At 43.9% G+C, this 25249-nt stretch overlaps 2 protein-coding genes across 3 annotated transcripts in view; one reads left to right on the forward strand and one right to left on the reverse strand.

Moving 5' to 3' along the window:
* Positions 1–10110, reverse strand: part of FSD2 (fibronectin type III and SPRY domain containing 2) — a 29282-nt gene extending 19172 nt beyond the window's left edge. The window contains exons 1-6 of one of the 2 annotated variants that reach the window (XM_075006979.1): positions 9970–10110; positions 5168–6515; positions 4983–5078; positions 3954–4187; positions 1155–1177; positions 94–215 (exon numbers count right to left, since the gene is read on the reverse strand). In XM_075006979.1, coding sequence (XP_074863080.1) covers positions 94–215; positions 1155–1177; positions 3954–4187; positions 4983–5078; positions 5168–6436 — 1744 coding nt within the window. In that variant the 5' untranslated portion in view covers positions 6437–6515; positions 9970–10110. The remainder of the gene's footprint in view (positions 1–93; positions 216–1154; positions 1178–3953; positions 4188–4982; positions 5079–5167; positions 6516–9969) is intronic. The other variant, XM_075006980.1, reaches the window with a different exon arrangement.
* Positions 10111–18482: 8372 nt separating this feature from the next.
* The window catches only part of WHAMM (WASP homolog associated with actin, golgi membranes and microtubules), a 28399-nt gene continuing 21632 nt past the window's right edge, over positions 18483–25249 (forward strand). Inside the window, exon 1 of the mRNA XM_075006561.1 lies at positions 18483–19180. Coding sequence (XP_074862662.1) covers positions 18494–19180 — 687 coding nt within the window. The 5' untranslated portion in view covers positions 18483–18493. The remainder of the gene's footprint in view (positions 19181–25249) is intronic.

Raw genomic sequence — 25249 nt, forward strand, 5'->3', positions numbered from 1 at the left:
TTCCCTTTAAAAGAAATAATAGGCTTCCATTCAACTTCATACTGATAATGAATTTTAAATATGATTGAAATAAGAGTAAAACAGAACACATACCTGGGATGGTATTAATGGAATCCAGTAGTTGTTGAATATCAGCAAAATCTATGACTCTGTCTTCAAAGTCTGGAAGTGTTGAAAGCTCTAAATCCATGTCTTTTTTTAAGAACTCTCCCAGCCTGTCAGTACAAAAAGATACTAATTCCTATGAGACAATAGTACCAATCTCTTTCTGAGAGATCCTGCAAATGACAATAACAAGATTAATAAGAAGAGAAAGCTTTTTGTTTTTGTTTCCCTGTTCAGCAGGGTAGCTGCATTGTCTAATGCTACAGTGTGAAGAGAGGAAACAATTTCTAGAGGGTTGCCCAAGACCTACCTTGGCTTCCATTTGTTACTTAGCTCACATCACATTCTGAAATGTGTTCTTGGACATGCGTAAGTGTTCACATTTCTTTATACACAAATTGAGCCAAATCCTTCTGCCAGTTCTTCCAGTCCACCTCATTGTAATAGGTGCTACATAGTTATTTAAAAAAAGACCTTTTTCTCCTGCTTGTTTATATGAGGAACTGAAGTGAATTAAACATACATTTTGCAATTGAGCTGACATATCTCAGGGCTCTTTCTTGACCATCACTATATTTCATGCTATCAGTGTCGTGCACCCATAGCTACATTTACTAAATCTCATAAGCTTGTTACTAAACCATGTATTTAGAGAACCCAGTTTTAGCAGATTTTGTATCCAGGGGATTTCTTTAAGATCTTTGCCAATCCTGTTTTTCAGTCACCCCAATCAGTTTTCGCTCACTAAACCAAGGTGACGTGGATTTAGTTATGCTCTGTCTTTTAGATCTGTGCTTTATTAAATTAGTTCAGAATCAGGTTCAGGCTGTTTATCTTCTTGTGGAGACTTTACCAGCAGCAATTTAAATGAGAATGACAAAAGATTTCCAGCACTAACTCCTAACTTCAGTAACATTTGGTGCACCCCGATCAAAACTGTCCATAATCAATAAATACTTGAGACCACACGATGCCCAACATTAGCATTTTCAGATGATTATTTTGGGTGGGAAGGAGGGAAAAGCAAAACAAAATACTATTTATATTACCTGTCCACTACGGGTACTGCGGCCTGCAAAAAAGACAGAGAAAAAGTTTTCCATCTGTGCAAGTGCAATGTAGATTATTAACATCAGATTTGTCTGATTTAGCTCCAAATCCTACATGTAGTCCCACATCGCTTCTGATAAAGTTTGAAGCCCAGACCTACTCTTATTTTCAGCTGACCAGATCCTGAGCTAATTCGCAATAGGATTGCATGGGATGTAAGTCAGCCCCAACCAACCTCCATCCCCCGACACCCAGCTTTTACTAAATCAGGAGTGCAAAGGCTTGCTAGCATGCCAACAGATTGTCTCAAGCAAGAACAAGCAGCAGCTTGGAGGCAAAAGAGAAAATCTGTGGTGAGATCTGGCTGTTCTTTGCAGACATGAAGGGACGGTATGTCTGCCGAAACAGCTGTCGCTTTTTCTTGCAGAAGTAACAAGGCTCCTCCTATGCCCTGTGATCAGGCCCAGCAGTGGCTGAGAGCAAAAGGGAAGTTGCCCCCAGGCCAGGCATTTCAAAGGGGTCTGGAGCCGCTGCAGCTGTGCTGCTCCAGCTGCGCATGGCTGTTGAGGGAAGTGGGGAATCAGCATTACGGTCTGTGCGGCGCTGACGGCTGACTTCCCTTGGCCCTGCTCATTCTGGTCTTGGCTCCACCCCTTTCAGGGTGCAGAGCTGGGGCCCTCTCCTCATCATGGCCTGACGCCTGCAGAGGTGTCGGCACCACTTCCTGTGATGGGTACTTATTTCACAAAGACTGAGCACCCCACAATAATGTGAGACCGAGCTGGCCAAATATTGCTTCACTGAGGGCAGGCTGGTGATTCGGCAGGAGTCTGAGGGTACCCTGCGTTAGTTCAGTGAGGCAGGCTTTGGCCACTCATATATGCAACATAGAGATGCAGCCCATTGAGGCTTCAGCTATACTACAGCGTTATTTCAAAACACCAGAGCTACAAACAAAATGCATTTTGAAATGGCACCCACCTATTTCGAGACAGCCTTTCCAAACACATAGGCTACAGCTACACTTACAAAAAACTTCGAAATGGCCATGCTAATGGCCAAATCAAAGCATACTAAGGAGGTGCTGAAATGAATATTCAGCGCCTCATTAGCATGCCGCCTGCAGCAGCTCTTCGAAAGTGCTGTGGGTCGCTCGCCCACGGCTCGTCTACATGGGGGTCCTTTTCGAAAGCACCCTGCTAACATCCAAATTCCCTTAGTCTTGTCAGCTGATTTTGATGTTTGCAGGGTCCTTTTGAAAAGGACCCCCATGTAGACAAGCTGTGGGCAAGTGAAACTTTTGAAAGTGCCACGGCCAACAGCATGCTAATGAGGCACTGAATATTCATTTCAGCGCCTCATTAGTATTCTTTGATTTGGCCATTAATGTGACCATTTCGAAGTTTTGCGTAAGTGTAGGTGTAGCCATTGTGCTGTTTTGAAATAGGGCCACTGGCGTCATTATGGCTTATATCAAAATAGTGCTAATCTGGGTCTTAATAGTGCCTAATACAAAATATCTTTTTCATAATAGGTGTTATTCCTCCTGCAATGAGGGTTGTTTATTTTGAAATAGCGCATGCATAGTGTAGACACTAGCAAAGTTATTTTGAAATAACGGGTGTTATCTCAAATAACTCTGTAGTGTAGATGTAGATGGAGAGTCCAGGTCACAGCTGCTCATGCACAGCTCGGTCTCAATCTGAGCAACATTCCTGAAACCCATTGGCTGCACAAGCTTGTGATCAACACCTGTTTCCTCCCCTCCAGCTTGTTTAAGGGGAGAATTCTGACCTCAGAAGAGCTTGAAAAAATGGTTCCCAGGGGTCATGCAAAGCTGTTTCAGGCTATTCCCAAAGAGACTGCCAAAAAGGGGAGCATCAGATCATGAAAAGACCTCAATAGGCCAGATCAAATTGAGCAAAATAAAAGAGATCCATGAGTTGAATGTCAAGAGATACATGAATTTATGTGATATTTTGTAATCTCCATCTCACAGGTTGCTGCTCCTGTGCTATAGAATTACTTCCCCAGCTGCCCACCTCTCCTTCCCACAAACACACCAATCACAGGACAGATCAGGTTAAAGTCATCACTTGTTGACTCTGAAAATTCCTGGTATCTTTCCAGAGGAGGGGCACCTGGCAAAGAAAAGAATTTCTCTGAAGTTGGTTAAATGACAGCAAGAGTCCCTGATGTATGTATGTGGGGTCTCTCGTTTAACTTCATATGAGAACCTCCTGGCAAAATGAGCAAAACAGAGCAAGGTCACAGCTGCTCATGCACAGCTTGGTCTCAATCTCAGCAACATTCCTGAAACCCATTGGCTGCACAAGCTTGTGATCAACACCTGTTTCCTCCCCTCCAACTTTTGAAAGTGCCACGGCCAAAGGCATGCTAATGAGGCACTGAATATTCATTTCAGCACCTCATTAATATTCTTCTGCATCTACTGCATCAATCTGCTGGCTGGGAGTAGAGCAAAAAAGCTTAGACTGTAGAAGGCAACAAACACTGCTAAGCCCTCCACAACTTTCCCAAGTAGTTAGAACTGGGGCACAATCAGTATTTTTCCCAAGTCAGAAAGACACTCATGAATCATTAAGTTTATCAGTGATGAACCTCTGCTGATACCATGTTAGTGAGGCTGAATTTACCATGACTGAGTCAGTGCCATATTTCAAGCACCTGGAGTGCTGACATCTTCATAAATTCAATCACTCTTAATCCTAATGCCAGGCAGCATTGTGAGGAAATAGAACATCCTCAAGGAGTCTTGCCAGTTTACAATTCCTTACCTTTATAAAGTCCGCTTTCTCCTGCTCCTTGCACACTTCCTGAATTGTTTCCATCAGCTCTTTACAGGTGTCAAGATTTTCTCCACAACTGACCAGCTGGCCATACAAGGCTTCCAGCTTCTGTTTCTTCTCTTCCCCAAGGGCATCTACCTTTTCTTCATATCTCTGAGCTAGTGTTTGCATCACTTCATTGTAATGCATCTCAAAGTTCTGCTCTTGCCGCCCAAAATTTTCCTGGAAGGTCAATTGGATTTTATTTTATTCGTATGGGGCCTGCACCAAAGTCCACTGAGGTTAGTTAGAAGGAAGATATTACTGATACCAAACCAAACTGACTGTTACAAAGGAGACAATTACGTTACATAAGAATAGAGACTAGACTCAGCACTATTGTCATTAGATTATAAATAATGACCATATTTTATAACCGTTGATTAAGCTTCCCTGCCCCACAACTAAAGCTCTGGGGTTGCTAGGCATTCATTCCAGGTATCACGCAAACATAGTAAAGTACACTAAAAGCAATAGTGTGATGAATAAAATCAGCCTCTAAAGTAAAAATTAGGTGCACATGCCAGTTATAATAATTAGTGGATTCCACCTATGTATTGCATGGGGGAAAACCATTGTGCCCACTGTGGATTAATTCATTCACTCTAGGGGAGATGAACAGCTAGTCTTTCCTCCTCACTCTCCCTAAGTATGGGGGTCCATTTGGAGAGAAGATTGAACTGGAAATCCAGGTTTCCTTGCCTGCAGCTTTTCACTGGTCCACTGTTCCAACCTCCCCACTACCAGATTTTCCACCACTGTGGGTGGGGAGTCAGGCATCCTTGGATGAGCTGAAATAAGCTAGGATTGAATCTAGCCCTTGATATACTGGAGTGCATTATGTCATGTTCATGTTACATTTTGCCCAGGGTAACCATGGCCTCTATTTCTGTAATTTCTGTAATCAGCCTGTATAATATTGAACTCTGCAGTCTTGACAAAGCAGCCATAGAGTTAACCAAGGAGCAAATTGCTTACCTCTACAGTGATGAAAATTTCCTCCAAATGACTGGCAAAGTTTTCCATTTGAGTAATCTGTTCTTCTAATTTACACGTGTTTTTATGAATCTCCTCCTATCCAAGAGAGCAGTACTATTAATAGGCTTGAATGGTCTTTAACAAATATGCAGAATAATAAAAGAGTCCACTTGGATTAGTCTTACCTTCGCACTTTCTACTGCATTGGCAAGCTGGGTCACATCATGGTCCTTATGATAACCAAACAACTTGCCAAATGCTCTAATTGGAATCTTGCAGGTAGCACAATAAATATCAGCAGCTTCCTCTTCACTGATTGGCTGAATACTCTGCTCATCTTGCTTGCCGTAACTACAAAGCTCTTCTTCGGAATATGCCTGATTATGCAACTCATCTGCTCCACCATTGTGCAAGTGTTGAGATTCATGTTGAGAATCCTTGCCAGGAAGTGCCTGTTCTTCTTGAAAACCATTTCCTGGAAGTGCTTGTTCTTCTTGAGAACTATCTCCAGGAAGTTCCTCTTCCTCTTGACAAGCATTTCCAGGAAATGTCTGTTCCTCTTGAGAACTACTTCCAGGAAGCACCTGTTCCTCTTGCGAACCATTTCCAGGAAGTGCCTGTTCCTCTTGAGAACTACTTCCAGGAAGTGCCTGTTCCTCTTGAGAACAATTTCCAGGAAGTGCCTGCTCCTCTTGAAAACCATTTCCAGGAAATATCTGTTCCTCTTGAGAACTACTTCCAGGAAGTGCCTGTTCCTCTTGCGAACCATTTCCCGGAAATGTCTGTTCCTCTTGAGAATGACTTCCAGGAAGTGCCTGTTTCTCTTGAGAACAATTTCCAGGAAGTGCCTGCTCCTCTTGAAAACCATTTCCAGGAAATATCTGTTCCTCTTGAGAACTACTTCCAGGAAGTGCCTGTTCCTCTTGACAACCATTTCCTGAAAGTGCTTGTTCCTCTATGCTTTGCATCTCATTTTTACGTTGAAAGCCATTCACTGGTGAACTGCTCTTTGGTACATTAAATATGGATCCATATGATACTGCTGCTAAGCTTTCGTCATAAGCCGGTGTCTCTTTGCTCTTTAAAATTCCAGCTGTAGCTATATTCCCACCCAGAAGCTCCTGCTCTATTTCTTTATCGTCATCCAGCCCATATAGTTTTGCTAGTTCATCAATTTCCTTTTCCAAGTCATATGCATTTGGGTCTGATCTGCAAAAATCGTTACCAGGCTCTGTGAACTCTTTGCTGGTTTCTCCGGAAGCCCCATTGCTCCTTCCAGCTGGCTCATCAGGAAAGATTTCTAATCTGTCCTTTGAGTCATAGAGATCCATGTGATAAAATGTTAAGCCCTCGGGCTCATTTGCATAAGATTCTGGAACCATCATGGAAGTGGATGGATCTGTGTCCAGAGCTGAAGCAGCTGTATCACTACTGAAAATAAATTCACTCTCCATTGCAGTGGCACAGCTAGAAGACAGCAGTACTGTATCCCCAGTAAGGCCTTCCGGATGAACAGATGAAATGCGTCTTAGTCTGTCAAAATAAAAATAAAATAATTAGTCATGTGTTTGCTTTAAAATGTGCAGAGAGGAGGGCTTGTGTTTAGGACTTCTGTTGATCTGGAGCTAGACCCTGCCTGGAAAATACCAGAATTAGTAGCTGAATTTCCCAAGTGGACTCTATTTTTCTCATATGATCTGCCATGGCTGATCAAGAACACATGTAAGGCCTCTTGTGTGCTTGGGGACAAAAAAGCTTAAAACCAGAGAAAGATGGTCTTCGGACTTGGCTAGTAGAAACCAGAGCTCCCACCAGAATAGGGGGAAGAGCAGCCTAATCAAGGTGACATACAGGAACAACACAATATGAACATTTTAAAAAGCAGTTTTGTCATATCTTTCTGTTATTACATTGGACAATGGCATCAACTGCGAGGTGGGGCCGATACCAGGGGCTAAACTGGAAAACTTACAGAGACACTTAAATTAGCACTATTATTGAAGTCGGATCTCAAACAGAACTGTAACAGATGCTTAGCAGGCATCTTAAACTTTAACAACTGAATGCTCTGAAGATTCCACCTGCACTAGGCGTACTCCTTCCTGGAGTTGAGCAGGGATTTCCCTGCAGTTGCAGCTGTGGGTGGCTGAGAGACATGCCAGCTCACTGCCCCTGAACTGAGTGCAGGGAGGGAACCTGTTTCTCTTTGCTCTTGGGGACCCCCATGCTGGGCCCAGGCAGCCCAAAGGAGAAAACTGACAGAACCAAGTGCAGAGAGGACAACAGATGAGCTGGAGGGGATGAAGGAGACTGGCTGGGCCAGGAGACTGGTCTGAGATACCTGGAGAGAAGCTAAATGTAAACTATGGGCCAGTAGCTGGGCGTGAAAGGAGTTAAGAGGAATTGCCTGGAGGAGACTGGGACTCTGTGGGGTAAGGGGAAAGAAGTGAAGGAGAAGGCAAGACAGGCCTAATAAGGAGGCAGAATGCAGTGGGACAGCTGAGACCAGCTGGATAAAGAAACTGGAACTCAGTGCTCAGAGGCGACACACTGTGATTGAACTGGGACAGGAAGCCTGAAGAGTGGAACTGTCTAGGTGTGGGAAAGAGAAGCCTGATAGAGACATAGCGGAGGAGACTGGCTAGAAGGGAGTTGTGTTTGGAGGGAGTGGGCAGAAGAGTCTATGCCCACGAGAACAAACTACCCTCCAGAGCCTTGAATGGAACCCAAGATTCAGCGCTCCCAATAGGCACTGCAGGTCCAGGACAAGGGGGGTGAGGGGTCCCGGCTCTGAGCCCAGAAGGAGTGGAGCCAAGAGCAGCCAGCTGTCAGCACCACCCATACCATGGTGCTGGGCCCCTTCGCTCCCTGACACTATAGCAGCACTGCTGTGGCATTTCAAAGAGGCCCAGATTCTGGCCGCCACTGCTGCTACTTTGGCCCTGACAAGATTTTTGAATCTTCCCATCCCTCTTCTGTCAGCAAATATCTGTAAAAGCCTCTAGCAGAGTGCCCCTTCATGCTGTCACCCAGCAGATGACTTTGCATGCTTGACTTTACAACCTGATTAATGTTCTTTTAAGATATGGGGTTTTGGGAGAAGAAGAAGAACTGCATGTAATTTAAGTATAATGTTCTAAATACACATGTGTAGATTCAGGCATATGTATCTAACTACAGTACTCCATAGCTACATACATGCACAGGCACAGAGATGCCCAGTTACTGAAGCTGGAGTGACACCATACAGCGTACCAGCACTAATAAGCTCATGGTCCCTGCGTTCATAACTATTTTCACTTCTGTCTCCAGCATTCTTTAACTGCGGTTAAAGGGTTCATAAAAATACTCCAAGTGTTGTTGCAAACATATTTCCATGTCATATTAATGATCATGCCTCACAATTACATTCTCTAACTAGTTACACCTCAATTTGGCATTTTATGGCTTCTGCATGACAATGTGGGTTTCTTCCTCTCACAAGAAGAATCAAAACGGTCAGTCCTCATCAAGCTTACTGAAGCCATTTTAGAAGCTGTATACTTGGGAGGTTTCCAAACTGCCATTTAAAGATCCTGCAGCTTCCATTAACTCCTATCCTGTCATCTCTCTTTTTTTTCCCCTGTGATATTATTGATTTCCCGGTAGTTAATTGGCTAACAATGTTGTATTTATACTTTTTTCTCTGCTTTTGTGAGTGATTAAATTTTACCTTTTAAAATTCATAGCAGGAAATACCAGACAATTTCCAGCAAGATGATTAGCTCACCAGATTCTCAGCTTAAATATTAGCACAGGGTCGACCTCCCTGAGAGGTCCCAGACCAGGGATTCTGCTGGCCCAGGGGAGGTGAATCCCTTGCTAGTCTCCGGCTCTTCTCCCTGGCTGCCCTCCTGATTGCTGGCCACTTCCCAGCCCTGGCCCTTGCCCCCCAGCCCTGACCATGGCTCCCCAGCCCTGCCACAGGGTGACACTCTGGCTGCAGCTCCTGGCCCTGGCCTCAGGATGTCTCTTCCAGCCTGGGCTGGATTCTGTCCCCCTCATCTTCTAGCCTCCAACTCTCAGGGCTCTGGGGCTCTGCACCAGCAATGTGCATAGTCGTACTGCAACATGGATATTGCCAGATCAGAGTTGTGGATTTTAAAGGTTCAACCTGTATCACTTTAGAGGTGAACTGTGAGACATGTAGAGAAAAAATTCCATTCTCCAGAGTCACGTAGCACTTTAAAGACTAACAAAAGAATTTATTAGGTGATGTGCTTTTGTGAGGCAGATCCACTTCTTCAGATCTGGAAATAGGGTTAGGGTTAGGTTAGACTGTTTCCAGATCTGAAGTGGGTCTGCCCCATAAAAGTGCATCACCTAATACATTATTTTGTTAGTCTTTAAAGTGCCGCAGGACTGCTGTTTTAGTTTTGTGAAGATACAGGCTAACACAGCTACCTGTCTATTCGCCAGAGTTACATTCATGTGTCTGAAAACTTAGTCTAGCCCTCTGCTTTGATACACAGAGTCACTGAAAGTGAATTTAGACTTAACACATTTTACAGTACATAAAAATATTGATAAAAGACAGATGATATATATACCACAGGCAATAAAATAAATCATATTTATATCTTGGGTGTCATGCAATATTAAAATATTAAACAGGACAATGGTCTTGAAACGTATTGAAAAACACTAACACTTGCAAACATTTTTCATAATTTAACAACCAAAGTTTCTGTTTTACAAACTATAAATTATCTGCTACGGAACCAAAAACAGGAAATATCAAATATTCTGCCTAGAATATTGTAATTCAATTACAAAAATTAAAACAGGCATAACTAAACATGTCTGGGGCTCTCCTACCAAAAAGAAAACTTTCTGGATTATGTAGTTTGTTTAATTTACAAACATACATACAATTACCAGGCAGTATATTTCAAGTCCTTGAGATTCAATAATCCAAAACACATAAGAAAAGATTAACTCTTACTACCTAAACTCTTGCCTTCTTATCTTAAGAATCCATAAATTCTTCTGATAACCCAGATGAACCAAACTTTACAGCTCTTTTTTCTAACAAAAAACGAATTACATGAAGGTAATTCCCTGCCAGTTTCCTGTGACTGCAACTGGGAGACTTATTAAAGTAATTCTAGACAGTTTCTCAAATGACATGTCAGCTATGAGCAAGAGTGACAAATATAGAGCTGTCCCAGTTATCCTTCAGTCACACACTACTTAGGTGTCACCCAGAAGAATGTCATACACTGAATCAAAAAAAAAAAAGCTTCCAAAAGTTTGTGGGTTTCCTTGGGCTTGAAGTATTTAATCAATTATCCAATGCCCCTTTAAAAATAGAGTCCTCTGAAGATATTATTAAAAGCTTCTGCGGTGTCTGCCAGTGACTTTAGATTTGTTTTATGTTATAAGATCGTAAGTCAAGAGTAAGCAACATTTCTTGTAGTTTATGTAGGGAGCATATATTCTCTCTCTCTCTCTGACACAGGGGGGCATGCACTGACCTAATTAAGTTTAAATATGTGTTATCTTCTTTAGAAAAATGTAACTGGCACTCTTCCACTTCAGCCAGTGAAGTACTGCCATTTATTTTAATGGTGGGGGGCAAGATCAGACTTGAGAAAACATTATGGTGCAGGTAATTAATTTATAACTGTATTTTTTAATACTTTTAGTTCTATTACTACTAATATATGCATCTTAAGACTACCTGGAGGCTGGAAAGAGTAGAGAAAACAGCTGCTAGCTAAGTAAATGGAGTGCACTGGCTCAGCTGATCAAAGAACAGCCCTTTTATTATCAATGTTATTTATGAGAAAGTATTTAGATTGCAGTAGCCCCTCTGATTTATGTATCCAAACAAATCCACTGATACTGAAATATGTAATACTCTGTGGCTTGTAAGCAAGTGACAAAGCGAGTACTAATTGCAGAAGTTCTTAAATGTCATGCAAGTTATTCACCCCTTTCCTTTCTTTCATAAGTCTTGAGTGACTGACTTGGCTTTGTGTTTAAAAGGACAGTACAGTTATTGCCTCAGAAATATCTATTATCTCTATTTCACGGGCCACAGAGCTCCACAAAGGAAAATTCCATATCTTGTTTTATCTTTGTGTTTCCTTGTTTCATTTTTTCTCACTCCTGCTGTTTATCCACTAAGTGATGAATTATGAACTAACTGAAAATGCGACCATGCTTATTCTGCACAGACTCCTGGCATCACCTCTGTTATTTCTGAAGTCAGAGAAGACGTTTTTCCCCATTACTGGCATAGCCTTAGTTGCAGCCAATCTCAGTATTTTGTCAAGATTGTCTGAATTAATTTTCAAATTAGAAGCCAATTTTGTTGTGAGTTATCCTGGTCTAAAGCTGGCATTCATGGCACATCCCCCTATTTCAGAATATCTGGTGACATTCATTGATATACAGCTGGGCTCTGTACAGCCCAAGTCCTACTTAACGCCTTTAAAAAGTTGCTGTAAGTGGGAATTAAGCCTTGTGCTTACCCTCTGCACAGAGCTGAATTTCACCTGCAGCCAGGCGCACTGATAGCAGTTCCAGGTCCTGGGGCAGAAGAGACAATGGGCACCCTAAGACCAGTCTGCCTGACATAGTCAGGGCTACACATACACCACTGGCATGTTCCCTCTCACTTCATTCATCCATGTGAGCCATACATTGTATTATGTGCATCGGAGAATGTGCAAATGGGCACCATCACTAAAACCAAAAACCTAGTTATAATGTATATGTTTAACAGTTACCATAGGGATAATGACTCCTTCCAGGAGAGGTGATGCATTTTAGAACTCACTACTCAACAAATTACATAGAAGTGTAAATGAGATTAAATTATGAAATGCGCAGACCATCCAAAACACTGAGGCTACGGTTACATTAGCTGGTTTTGCCAGATTTGTCAACAAAATTAGTGGAGTGTGCACACACGAGATATATCGACAACATCTCGACGAAACCTGGCACATTCGCCGACAACCTTCTGAATCTCCCAGATGAGGACGGGAGCCTTTTAAGCTGCGTGCATGCGCTGGAGGGCCTCCTCTCGACAGACAGGGTGACCGTATCTCCCTGTCCCAAATACGAGACATGGAGATATGTCAGGGGGAGGGGCGGCTCCACCAAGCCCTGGGGAGCCCAGAAGGAGGCGGCAGACACCAGCGCTCCCCAGGAGCTCTAGGGAAGGGGCAGGGACACGGCAGCTGCCTGCGCTGCCCTGCCTCCCCAAAGCTCGGGGAAGTGACTACCGCCAGCAGCTGCGTCTGTGGCAAAGGTCAGTGGGAGGAGGACCCAAATATGGGACAATTAGGCCCTTTTAAAAAATAATTAAGGAAATGAGTCCCAAATACAGGACTGTCCCACCTAATATGGAGCAGACGGTCACTTTGCGCATCCACAACACTGGGCGGCCCTGTCTGCTGTGCTTCTAGGTGCTTGTTTTGTGGAGAGAGCAACTGGGCAGTCCGGCTGCTCGGTCGACAGAGTGGGGCGTTCTTCTGATTGGCTTGTGTGTGTGGCTGCACGCTGTTGACAGAAGTTTTGTTGGAAAAAATCTCTTCCAACAGTGACTTCCGTCGATGGAGCACTGTAGTGTAACTGTAGTCTAAAATGGCACACTTTGCAAGAATAATATTACAGACAATATGTGTGCATTGCAGGAAGCGTCAAATAGTAGCAACAACAACAACACAAGTATGTGTGAGGAGGTGAGTGTGACACAGATCCAGGACAATGTATGTTTTAGTGTGTGTATGCGAGGCACACTCATATATACACACTAGCACATACGTTGTCCTGGATCTGTGTCACATGCACCTTCCATTTGTGCTGTTGTTACTACCAGAGAGAATAACACACACACACACAGAGACAGGATAGAGTGCGTGTGTGACACAGAGACAGGACAGTGGCGGGTGGGCATGGGAGAGGTGAGAAGAGGGGACAGAGAGGGCATCGGCCACAATAAACAAATCCCATCTCAGGTAACAGGGGACCAAACACACACCCCACTCAAAAGAGACCCTGGAAGGTTGATCAGGCTGGTGTGAGCCCCAAGTGCAATGACACGAGGGGAGGAGCTGGCTGGGAAGGCCTGGTTGATCAGAACATGCAGCCTAATGCAGCAGGGGGCTCTGCCTTGCCCACTCCCTGCCCTGCTGCTCCACGGACCCAGGCAGGGGTTCAAAGGGACAGGGAGCGCTTGCCCCACAACTCCTGCTGCCGCTCCCACCACTGCTCTGCTGACATGAGCTGGGCTGAAAGCACAGGGAGTGCTACTCCCTCCCCTCATCTGCTGCTTCATGTGTGCAAGTGCCAGGAGTCCCTGCAGCTGCTGCCACACTGCTATAACAGCAGTATTTAAAAGGATGAGGCAACAGCAGACCTAGGCCCCCTTAAATCCACCAGCCCCTTATGTAATTGCCTCCTTCGTCTCCTCCCCCGCCAGCAGGGCGGCTTGTAGCATCACCACTTAATTTCTGCAGCCTTCATTCAAGCTGCTCAGTTTGAAAGAAACTGTGGTGTTTTGCTTAGGAAGTAAAAGTGTCTGAAAACAGCTCAGTTCTATTCTTGCACTTCTCCCTTGAACCCGTCACTGTTTTGTATCAAAGGTCACAAATGGTCCCTCCTCAATCCAGGGTTCAGATTGAGTTTTTCTGCCTTGGGGTGCCGTGTTGGCACTTTTCTGATGAACCCATAAGCAGAGAGCCCCCCACAGTGATTTAGTGTCTTTGTAATTTATGCTTCCTTTTCAGTTACAAGGGCTCAGACCATCTTCAGAATCTGAACTGTTGCTGGGCTGACCGGGTGTACAGAGCAGTAAGTAGAGAGACAAGCTTTAAGAGAGGTCTGAGTTTCCTCCTTTACCTCAAAGGTATTAATGTTGAAAGCTAATAATGACAATTCTAAATATCAGCATTGCTAGCTCTTTAGCTGCTGATTTTAGCTGAATTATTTGGCAATTCTGGGTTTGGGGGCAAGGAACTATCACCCTTTCCCTCATTCTGATCCCCACCATTATCCTTCATCCAAAAATTGCTGTTTGTTATAGTAGCATCCTCTTAACACCACGCTGAGACATTCAGGATGAATGCTACTATATCACTGTAACCCCCATCTATCAAAAGAAGCTGTCCAACTTGTCTTTAAGAACATCGTAACAGTAGTGTATGACTGCAGCTGAAGATTGTAGCTTTCTAAACAGCTGCATATGTGAGCAACAATATTCACTGACCTAGTCCCATCATTTTCAGAATCAGATCCTAGACCCCTATATACCCAGCTCTACATTTCCTCTTCTATGGCTAAATGACAACGGCTTTTGAATTAGTGATTTTTATTAGTAAAATATTCATTACCTAGGCAATTAAATTAATCACATATCCTGGGTAATGTGTATTGATGGCTCTCTGCTAACAACTTCACAGTTGCTATTGATTTTATGCAGAAAGCAATCTGGCACGGCTCCTTGATGGTATCTAGAGGCCTAACTATCATTGAAATCAAGGAGGGAGACAAGATAATCAAGTAATATTTTACTGGACTGGTGGAAGAGAAACTTTCAGGATTAGGATTATTTTTAGGATTAGCTCAAAAACTTGTCTATTCTACCACCAGATGTTGGTTCAATAAAATATATTACCTGCCCCCTCTAGCATCACTCATCCTGGGCCCATGTGCCTACAACATTAAAAGCAAGGGGAACTAGGTATCTAAATATATTTGAGAGTCTGGGTCTCAAATACTAGTGAGGGGCAAACAGATTAGACCATTTCTGAACTTGTGACACAACACTGTGGCACCATATTATTATAGATACGTGTTTCTGAATGTAAATATGAATAACTTGAATATGTGTTATGCAAAATGTGGCAAGTAGCCTGTCATTCAAGAGATTGTGATTCCCAGTGCATGAATCTTTCTTGTATGTGAAGTTAGTGCAAGCCTAGTAAAGCCATTATTGGTACTTAAGGAACTTAATGGCCCAGTGCTCAAGGCAACAGTTTTGTTTTTCCATTAAGCCTAAACTGTGGCTTGTCCTACAAAGACTTGTGGCCATGCTACTTGGTGCTGGTCTCTATCCTGAAGTTGGTATTTTTTCCAGGGAAGGGATACAGAGTACTAAACAAATGCCTCCCATGCTGAGCGGGAAAAAACAAACTATTTAAGGCATGGGGAACAAACGAGGGTCTTCAAATGGTTTCACAAACTTCTCCCACCTCACGGGAACACAGGAAAGGACCTGGAAAGAAAAAAAAACCCTTAAATGAAGGGTGCAGCTGTTAGATCCTGGTCAGAGAAAAGATCACTCTAGCTTGAAGAATTTTACCTGGAATAAGGATCAGGATGAGAAATAATGATTTGCAACTTTCTCTCAGTGTATTAAGCTTAGCTAGTGTGTTGTTTTTTTTTTGTTTTAGCTTAATAACTTTGAGTTGTCACCACTTGCAACCACTTAACTCCTCTTTTTTATATTTAATAAAATCACTCTTGTTTATTATCAAACCCAGTGTAAATAATTGTTACCTTGTGAAAGGAGACCCAGCAGCAGTGCTTCTCTCTATTTCATTTATAAAGAGAACAAACTGAGTTTCCTCTGTGTAAACCGTTTATACAGTGTAAGATGGAGCCATTTTGGGGTTTGGTCCCTTTGGGGGGAGGGGCTATGCTCCTAGGTGCTGTCATGTCTGTGTATCTCAGCCCACCCAGAGCTGCTATCAGTCTTTATCACTCTTCTAGGGCAAGGAGGGTTGTTGCCCCAACCCTATCCCTTTGTGGGGGAGGACAGAGTTTCTGGCTCAGCAGGACAGGATACTGGGTGTCCCAGAGAGCAGGCAGGCAGGCTCAGTGGTATGATCAGCACCTCGGGTGGCAGTCTCAAGGGGATCACTGTGATCCAACCCATTACACTTGTTTCACAAGGAAAGCCTGTAGAATATTAGAGAGGAGGACAGTGAGCTGACCATCCAAGGAGAAACTGAAGCACAGCTGAGCCCTGACCTGTAGATGGCTGTTTCAACGAAGGGCAGACGAATGTTAAGACAGTCTCAGAGGGGTACCCATATTAGCGTGTAGAGTCTCAAATAACAAGCAACAGAGAGAAACCCGTGCTAGACTATAGACTATCAAAACAAAAAAACAGTCAAGTAGCACTTTAAAGACTAACAAAATAATTTATTAGTGAGCCTGCATGGGACAGACCCACTTCTGTTCTGGTGTGGCTATGGTCTGAAGAAGTGGATCTGTCCCACAAAATCTCACCTAATAAATTATTTTGTTAGTTTTTAAAGTGCTACTTGCCTGCTTTTTTGTTTTAAACAAAAAGCAGTGGGTTTTACCCTTGAAAGCTCATGCCCTAACAAATTTGTTAGTCTCTAAGGTGCCACAGGCCTTTTTGTTATTTGTAATGCTAAAACAGTGTGATAATGGAAGTGACTAGTGATCAGAATTTCTCAATGTTACAGTAACATAATTGGCTGGCTAACCAGTTCACACGCATAGCATGAAAAAGCCCTTGTTTCCTAAACTGAACATCGTTCACGCTCAGTCACTGCCACAGTGATTGTACGGTGGAACAATTCAATGGCTGAATTATAGTGGCAGCTGCATTTATTCTAGTTTAAATTAAGGAGGGTTAACTAAACAGCCAATCTGGTGTCTGACCTGTGTAACTTTGTTCTCACACACAATCATTTCTGTTTTGGGGACAATTTATATCTCCAGATTAATGGAACTGCTATGGGCACCCGGATGTCCCCACAATATGCTAATACATTTATGGCTGACCTAGAACAACGATTCCTTAGTTCTCGTCCCCTATTACCACTCCTCTACTTAAGATACATTGATGACATCTTTATGATTTGGACCCATGGTACAGAGGCTCTAGGAGAATTCCACAGAGACTTTAACAATCTACACCCCACCATCAACTTATGCCTCGATTACAACATGCAAGAGATACATTTCTGGGACACTACAGTACTAATCAAGGATGGCCTGATCGGTACCACACTGTACCGAAAACCTACTGATCGCTCTACTTATCTACACCCTTCTAGTTTCCATCCTGCACACGTGACTAGATCCATTGATTACAGTCAAGCTGTTACGTACAATCGCATTTGTTCTGATCCAACTGACAGAGACCAAAAACTACAAGAACTTTACCAAATATTCATAAACCTGAATTACCCACCAGGAGAAGTAAAAAAACAAATCGACAGGGCCAGATGCATACCCAGAGACCAGCTACTCCAAGATCGGCCCAAAAAAGCCAAGAACAGAACACCACTGGTCATCTCTTACAGCCCTCAACTCAGACCACTGCAACGAATTATTAAAGACCTACAACCTATCCTTAATCAGGATGCTACACTCCAGAAGGCCCTGGGTGACATGCCTGTTCTCTCCTACAGACAACCTCCCAACCTCATGAGGACCCTCACTAACAGCCACAGTCTATACCCCAGGAACACCAGTCCTGGAACCTTTCCCTGCAACAAAGCCCGCTGCCAGCTTTGTCCACGTATCTTCTCTGGAAATACCATCACTGGACCTAACCAGGTTACTCACAGAATCATGGGCACTTTCTCATGCTCCTCTACTAACATCATATATGCCATCATGTGCCAACAATGCCCAGGTGCTTTGTATATTGGACAGACTTCTAAATGCCCTTAGATAAAGGGTCAACGGGCACAAAACAGACATCAAAACACTCCAGATCCACAAACCAGTTCGTCAACATTTTAATGGAATGGGGCATTCTGTCAATGACCTAAAGGTATGTGTTACTGAAGAAGAATTACCGCACCGTTCTGGAAAGAGCAGCAGCCGAGCTGGCTTTTATATTCAAATTCGGCACATTAACACATGGTTTAAATCGTGATGGGAACTTTGAGTCACTATAGGGGCTTGTCTGCATACTTGGCTCAATCTAATTCTTGACCTTCCCCCCCACCCCTCCACTCTCTGATTTGCTCACCTTGATTATCTTTTTCTCATTTGTCCTCCTTGCTTACTGTTTTTGGTTCTCTGTGTCTTAAATATTGAGCCTGTTCTGGTCTGGCTATGGTCTGAAGAAGTGGGTCTGTCCCACGAGAGCTCACCTAATAAACTATTTTGCTAGTCTTTAAAGTGCTACTTGACTGCTTTTTGTTTTGATAGTGTATAGACTAGCACGGGTTCCTCTCTGTCACTAAATGTTGCGGGGGGGGGGGGGGGGGCGTGGGTGCGCGTGCGCATGCGCTCCCCCCGCCATGGAACCAATTCTCCCAGACGCGCCAGCCTCTAGGCTCCTCCTTTTAAAGGCACCGGCTGATTATCCCACCCAGCCGTATCCGTTCTGCAATGGGCTCTACTTCCTGTGGGGCAACTGTTTGGCTCCTCCCCTAGGCCAAGAAACCAATCAAAAACATGAGCTCTGGTGACGTATATCACTGCCCTCTACTTCTCCTCCTCCCCGCGCTACCCTTTAAGAAATGTCACTTTCTCTTTCGCTCCAGCTGATACAAGGTAGCGGGGGTGGAACGTTGGGGCCAGCTGCGGGGTGGTCCCGGCAGCCGGGCTGGGCCATGGCGGCCGAGCAGCAGCCGGACAGCCTGGAGGGCTGGGTAGCCGTCCGGGAGAACGCGTTCGCCGAGCCCGAGCCGCACAAGCTGCGCTTCCTCGTGGGCTGGAACGAGATCGAGAGCAAGTTCGCGGTGACCTGCCACAACCGCACCCTGCAGGAGGAGCAGCAGCAGCGCGGGGCGGCCGGCCCGGCAGCCGGGGGAGGTAGCGAGGCGACACAGCAGCAGAGCTGGGCCGGCCTCTTCTCGGCGCAGGCCTTGCTGGGCGTGCACCGGCAGCTGGCGGCGCTGAATGAACGGCTGGAGCCCTGCTTCCCCCAGATGCCCGCCGTGCTGGCTGGGCGGAGCAGCGGCAGCCTGTGGGCGCTGCTCTTCCCCAGCGGGCCGGGGTTGGAGGAGGCTGAGCTGGAGGCGCTGTGCCACGGCCTGGAGCGCTACCTGGGCTGGGCGCTGGAGCTGTGCGGCCGCAGGGTGGTACTGGATTCGCTCTTCGCCCAGGACCAGCAGCAGGAGGCCGAGTACTTCGAGAACCTGCACGAGTTCCGCAGGAAGGCCCTGAAGGGGCACATGGTCGGGGCCAAGGAGGCCCTGCGGAGGGTACAGGCTGCTGGGAGTTTGGGGGTGGGGCAATGGGACGTAGGCACCCTCAGGGGTTGGCCCTGGGCGTGCCCAGGCAGGGGAATGTTCTCAATGCCACTGGCAAGTTGCCCTGCCAATGTTCCTGCTAACTTTTTCCATCTATGTGCAGAATAAATATGTGCTCTGAGGTATGTGGGGCTGTGCACCAACTGTGGAAACACATGCAGCAGGTTGTGAGTGCTGCTGTTAATATGTGGAGATATACTGCTCTCGTGGAGCTAGAAGGAACCTTCAGAGGTCTTCAAGTCCAGTCCCCTGCCATTACAGCAGGCCTGACTATCACCCTCCCTGATTTTTCTTTTAAAGCTATTTGCCCCCAGATCCCTAAATGGCCCCCTCAAGGGCTGAGCTCACAATCCTGGGTTTAATAAGCTAGTGCTCAAACCACTGAGCTATCCTTCCTCCCTAAACAAGTGGGTGGCATCTGAGTCCTGGGGGCTGCTCAAGTGCTCAGTTTATAGGGAACACCGTGCCCTGGTGGCACTTTGTGCCAAGTGCCCCTCCCAGCTCTGAAGGCAACAGTGTCACCACTATAGCCTGGCTGTGGATGAAGCCTGAACACAGGGGCAACCCCAACTCTCTACTGGACCACACGCAAGTAGAACAGTCCTGGGGCTGGAGCCCTGGAAAGAAGGGGGTGGTTTTGGTAGGGCTGGTATAAGCCGCTTTCATTTGGATTTCAGGCTGAGGCTAACCATTAGCTTGCTTGGCTTGGGGTGGGGAACATGAAATCTAATGACTTTTGAATGGTCACTATCTGAAGCCAGGAAACAGACCCATGTGCCCTGAAAAGAAGTGAGCAACTTCAACAATACTTGGCAGACTTAACCAGATTTTGAACATGATTTTATCCCTCCCTGATAGTCTAATGCACTAGAGGACTTTGAGCTCTTAGAGGTCTACTCTTTATCACCAAAGTGCTTTTACAAGTTGATGTAAAAACTATACAGATGGGCTACTTTCACCTTCTTTTCCTGGCGGAGAGCAAAATGCAATAGCTGTCTCCACAAGGCAAGGATCAGGAATGCCATGGATGAAACCTGTTCATGTGTCCTTTTGGGGTGCTCATAGAAAGTTACATGTCCTCATGCATAAGCATCACTACAAGAGCATCTACTGAAGGAGATTTAATGTGACTGACAGTGAAAGAGCCTGCTTCATTTGAACTGCTTCATTTGGACCGCAACCAGTGTTCCCTGTAAGCTGAGCACTGGGGCAGCTGCCCCGGGGAGAGTGAAGTGTCAACCATCTGACTAGCAGAAAGTACATAGTGGGCAGCATGTGTTTCCATTGGTGGTACCCATCGGCACATGCCTTGGTGCACATAAAATTTATTCTGCCCATGGATGGAAAAATTTAGAGAACACTTACTGCAATCCTTCAAACTTAATCATAGTGTAATTTTACTCCTATCCTATAGTGCCATTGATTCAACTACACTCTCTCAAAACTGCTATTTTCCTACATTGTGATTAGTTATCAAATATATACATTGTTTTAGTAGATCTTTACATTTATAGGGATGTCCTCATTCATTAGTAATGTGTCCTCTTCCATATTGTCATCTAGTCTGGTGCTCAAATGAAGTTTTGGAGTGTGCAAATGTGAGGATGTGACACTGGAATATTGTACCAATATTAACCTTTGTGTTTACGTAAGTAAACACTTACATATCCAGAAATAACTAAGCCACCAATCTGGGGTATTCTGAGTATTAGTCATTTCAAAGGACACATCTATAAGTGTATATATATAAAAAAAAGCAGTCAAGTAGCACTTTAAAGACTAACAAAATAATTTATTAGGTGGTGAGCTTTTGTGGGACAGACCCACTTCTTCAGACCATAGCCATACCAGAACAGACTCAATATTTAAGGCATAGAGAACCAAAAACAGTAATCAAGGTGGACAAATCAGAAAAAAAATTATCAAGGTGAGCAAATTAGATTTGCCCGCTCCATTAAAATGCTGACTAACAGGTTTGTGAATCAGGAGCGTTTTTATGTCTGTTTATGTCTGTCCAATATACAAAGCATCTGGGCATTGTTGGCACATTATGGCATATATGATGATAGTTGAGGAACATGAGATGTGCCCATGTTCCTCAACTATCATATATGCCATCATGTGCCAACAGTGCCCAGATGCTTTGTATATTGGACAGACTTCAAAATCTCTCAGACAAAGAATTAATGGGCACAAAACAGACATAAGACTCCTGATGCACAAACCTGTTAGTCGGCATTTTAATGGTGCGGGCCATTCTGTTAATGACTTAAAAGTTAGCGTGTCACTGAAGAGAAATTTTCACAACACCCTTCGAAGAGAGGCTGCTGAACTCTTTCATATTCAAATATGACATATTAACACATGGTTTGAACTGAGATTGTAATTTTCTGGGTCACTATAGGGGCTCGTTTGCATACTTGGCTCAATCTAATTCTTGATTCCCCTCCCCCACTTTCTGCCCTTCTACTCTCTGATTTGCTCACTTTGATAATTTTTTTTTCTGATTTGTCCACCTTGATTACTGTTTGTGGTTCTCTGTGCCTGAAATATTGAGTCTGTTCTGGTATGGCTATGGTCTGAAGAAGTGGGTCTGTCCCACGGAAGCTCACCTAATAAATTATTTTGTTAGTCTTTAAAGTACTACTTGACTGCTTTTTTGTTTTGATAGTAGGCAGACTAGCATGGCTTTCTCTCTGTTAGCTATAAGTATATGGAACGAAACTGAGTTTCAACTGTCTTATAAAAAGTAGTATACAAGATACCCATGATATTTTTTAAACAGACCTCACCTAAGAAAATCCACCATCTGTGCCCAGACAGCATATGGTAATGTCTGCCAAAAATAAGAGCACAAAATAATGTTGTGCCCTATTCACCCCATAATCATAAAACTGCCTCCTCACCCAAAATTCTGTGAACACTTAATTTCTGTACAATACCAACTGGTACATGCACACAATTGAAAATGTTAGTTTCTTTTGAAGTGGCCTTATGGTTATGCCAAATACCTGATTTATGGATGCTGAAGTGAGTCAATCTATATGTTTTCCGCAGTGTTAAGAAATGGATCTTAATAACTTAGATTGCAGATATAACTCAAATAGTTTTTAAAAATAATTTTCAAGACTAAATTCTGCTGTATCTAACCAACCACGTTTGCATCAACCCCCCTTAAAACAATGAAATGAGGGTTTTTTAAGGACAAAATAGTGTCTGTTTATGTGGGTAAACAACTTTTGGCCTCATTTTTCACACAACCGGATGTATCGCCTTATATATCAGATTCTTCCAGAATGACAAAAATATTTATGCATGCGCTTCACATACAAGTCTATTTACATTTTAATAAGTAAAAAGGACTGTAACTAGATCTGCAGAGTCAACATATCCACCTCTTGACCCAGCTGAAGCATAGTTAAATCTTTCTGTGTTAGTGGGAGTGAACACTGTATAAATATGTCTCTGAACCATGCAACAACCTTGGACTTTGGCAGGCCTTTAGCAAGGGTGGCCAGCCAGTTAGGGATGAAGAGCCACAGATAGATAAAAATAAATATATAAATGTGTCTCTTCCTACTCTGGCTTTAGATATATATCTATAGACAGATAGATAAAAACACATATATAATACATGGCTCAATGCCCTCCCGTCCCCCAGAGCCAGGCACCCCCCCACCCCTGCTCTTAACTCAATGTCAGTGACCCACCAGAGCAGCTGCTGCCACCGCCACCACCGACGCCACAGATCCTGCCGCCATACGCTTCTCTCACCAAGCAGCGGGGTGCGTGCGCAGAGTGGCGGAGGGCACTCCCAGCACAGGCGTCTGAGAAGGAGCCGCATTTAGTGGTTCGAGGGCCAGGGGTTGGCCTCCCCTGCCTTTAGCATGTTTTGGGAATGTGATTAAACCATAGCTAAGTTCCACCTGTACTGCGGTCTGGGACGTTAATTTAGCCTTGTCAGGAGATACCTTAAAGAGCACTGTTGTGTCTGTTGGCTTCATAAATTAATGCAATTGTGAGGTGAGTTGTTTATATTCGTGTTAGAAGTAAGGAAGCTGAGCTGCTGTTACTTTTCCCCAAGGTAATATGGGACCTCTGGAGCAGAGCTATCAATAAAACTGCCACCTCTGACTTTACATAAATACAAGCTCATTTTTCTGATGTTATAACCAAGTCTTTCCATTAATGGTGGTTGTTCCAATGTAGATGGAACTAGAAGCAGGAATAAATGTATCCCTCGTCTTCTATCTGTGGCATCTATCAGAAGTATATAACCTTCCCTTCCAACACACAATAGGCCCAGGAAAATATATAGAAATTTCATCTATTTTTGTTCCAAAGTGGAGTTCTTGTAATTATAACACTACCACCTGAACTGCTACAGCTGACAGTGAGCCAGCCTTCTCGTCAAAGAAAACTAGGTCTTATAATGGAGGATTTTATAAAACGTAAGAAGAATTAAAATGTTCTCCCGAGTATTTAATACTCAGTGATTATTTTCTCCTAACTATAAACGTTCACCAGCCATGATATGAAGCACCATCTCTCCCACATTGTGCGTGAGAACCAAAAATGAAGCTAACCACTGTGCTTTTGTTCCAACTTCGTCATTTACTTGCCTTGGACCAGTGTTTCCCAAAGTGTGGTACGTGTACCGCTGATGGTATGTGAAAGGATTTCAAGGGGTACACAGCAGAAAATAAATTAGTAAAAATTAGGAGATAAGCACTGAGATGGCACTGAGAGAGGGAGTTTGCTGATAAGGCCAAAGTCCTGAAAGGGATACGTGAATGTTTTAAGTTTGGGAAATGCTGCTTTGGACAGTAGAAAAAAAATCACTGAAGTGCTGCAAGTTGCTTGTGGGGGACCTGTCTTAGTTACAGCATCTTCATGGGGCAGACCTCTGATCCCCAATGCTGCCTGGAATCTCAGCAATGCTCTGTGGCCTTGCCCCCCTCAGGACGTATGGGGCATGCATTGGAGAAACTCGGGCTTCTAGGACTCCTTGATCCCTCTCCGGCCCTTTTACCCAGAATAAAGTACACCAGAGGGAGAGTTTTTACCTCTTTCAGTTGCGATGTGATCAGCTCCAAAATTCCCATTTATTTTTCCTCCCTTCATGGAAAGCTTCATTTCCCTCCTCTTTTCTCCCTCCTTTCCACAGTACAAGCCTTGGTATCACAACCAGCATCCTTCTGGGTAAGGATGATGGTTCCTTGTGTAGCCAGTTTCAGCTTAATCGGTACTCAGACAGGGCTGCTGCCAGTCTCTATCAGAACGCATAAAACTGTAAGAATTTTTTTTCCATGAACACCCTGAAATATAAAAAAAATGGGGGTTACATTGTACCATGAAAGTGTCATAATTTTGTTTCCATTTTGTGACTAGCAACCAATATACATTGATCTGTTTGCATTCTATTAAAATTGCAAATTAGGAAAAAATGTTATATAGCAGTTGCACTTCAAGGTCATAAATGAGATAGGGCTGCGTATGCTTGGTGCTGTGCAGAAGTAGGAAGAGAAAGTTCCTCCCTAAAAATTAAAATACATAGTATTGTCCTAGTTAAGATGAAGTTAAAGATTCATGCGGTACAATAGTGGGATGTATCTTTAGGAGTATAACTATACTATGCTTTAGATGTGGTCAGGAATTTATATTTTTAAATGAAAGTTTATATTTTTGTGCCTGAAGTTATATCTGTAGGTACAAAATCCACTTCTCATTAGTGGTCTTATAGTAGTCTCAGGGGAAGGAGGGAAAGATGAAAGAATGAGATTTAATACCCTTTTTTGTCCTTAGTACATAGTGCCTTAGCTTCGTACGGTGCAAACGAGACATATTTGTGCAAATTATTAGAATTGTTTACATGTTGGTCCTTGGTGATGCTTCCTGCTGGCTGACCACCTGGAGTACATCCCTTATAAGTGGAAATCTTGACTATTTCATCTAATGCTAAGTGACAGATTCGTTCCACTCACATATTTTGATGATGACAATAAACACACATACCAACCG

The sequence above is a fragment of the Carettochelys insculpta genome, chromosome 12 (genome assembly GCF_033958435.1).
Source record: "Carettochelys insculpta isolate YL-2023 chromosome 12, ASM3395843v1, whole genome shotgun sequence".
Classification (NCBI taxonomy): domain Eukaryota; kingdom Metazoa; phylum Chordata; order Testudines; family Carettochelyidae; genus Carettochelys; species Carettochelys insculpta.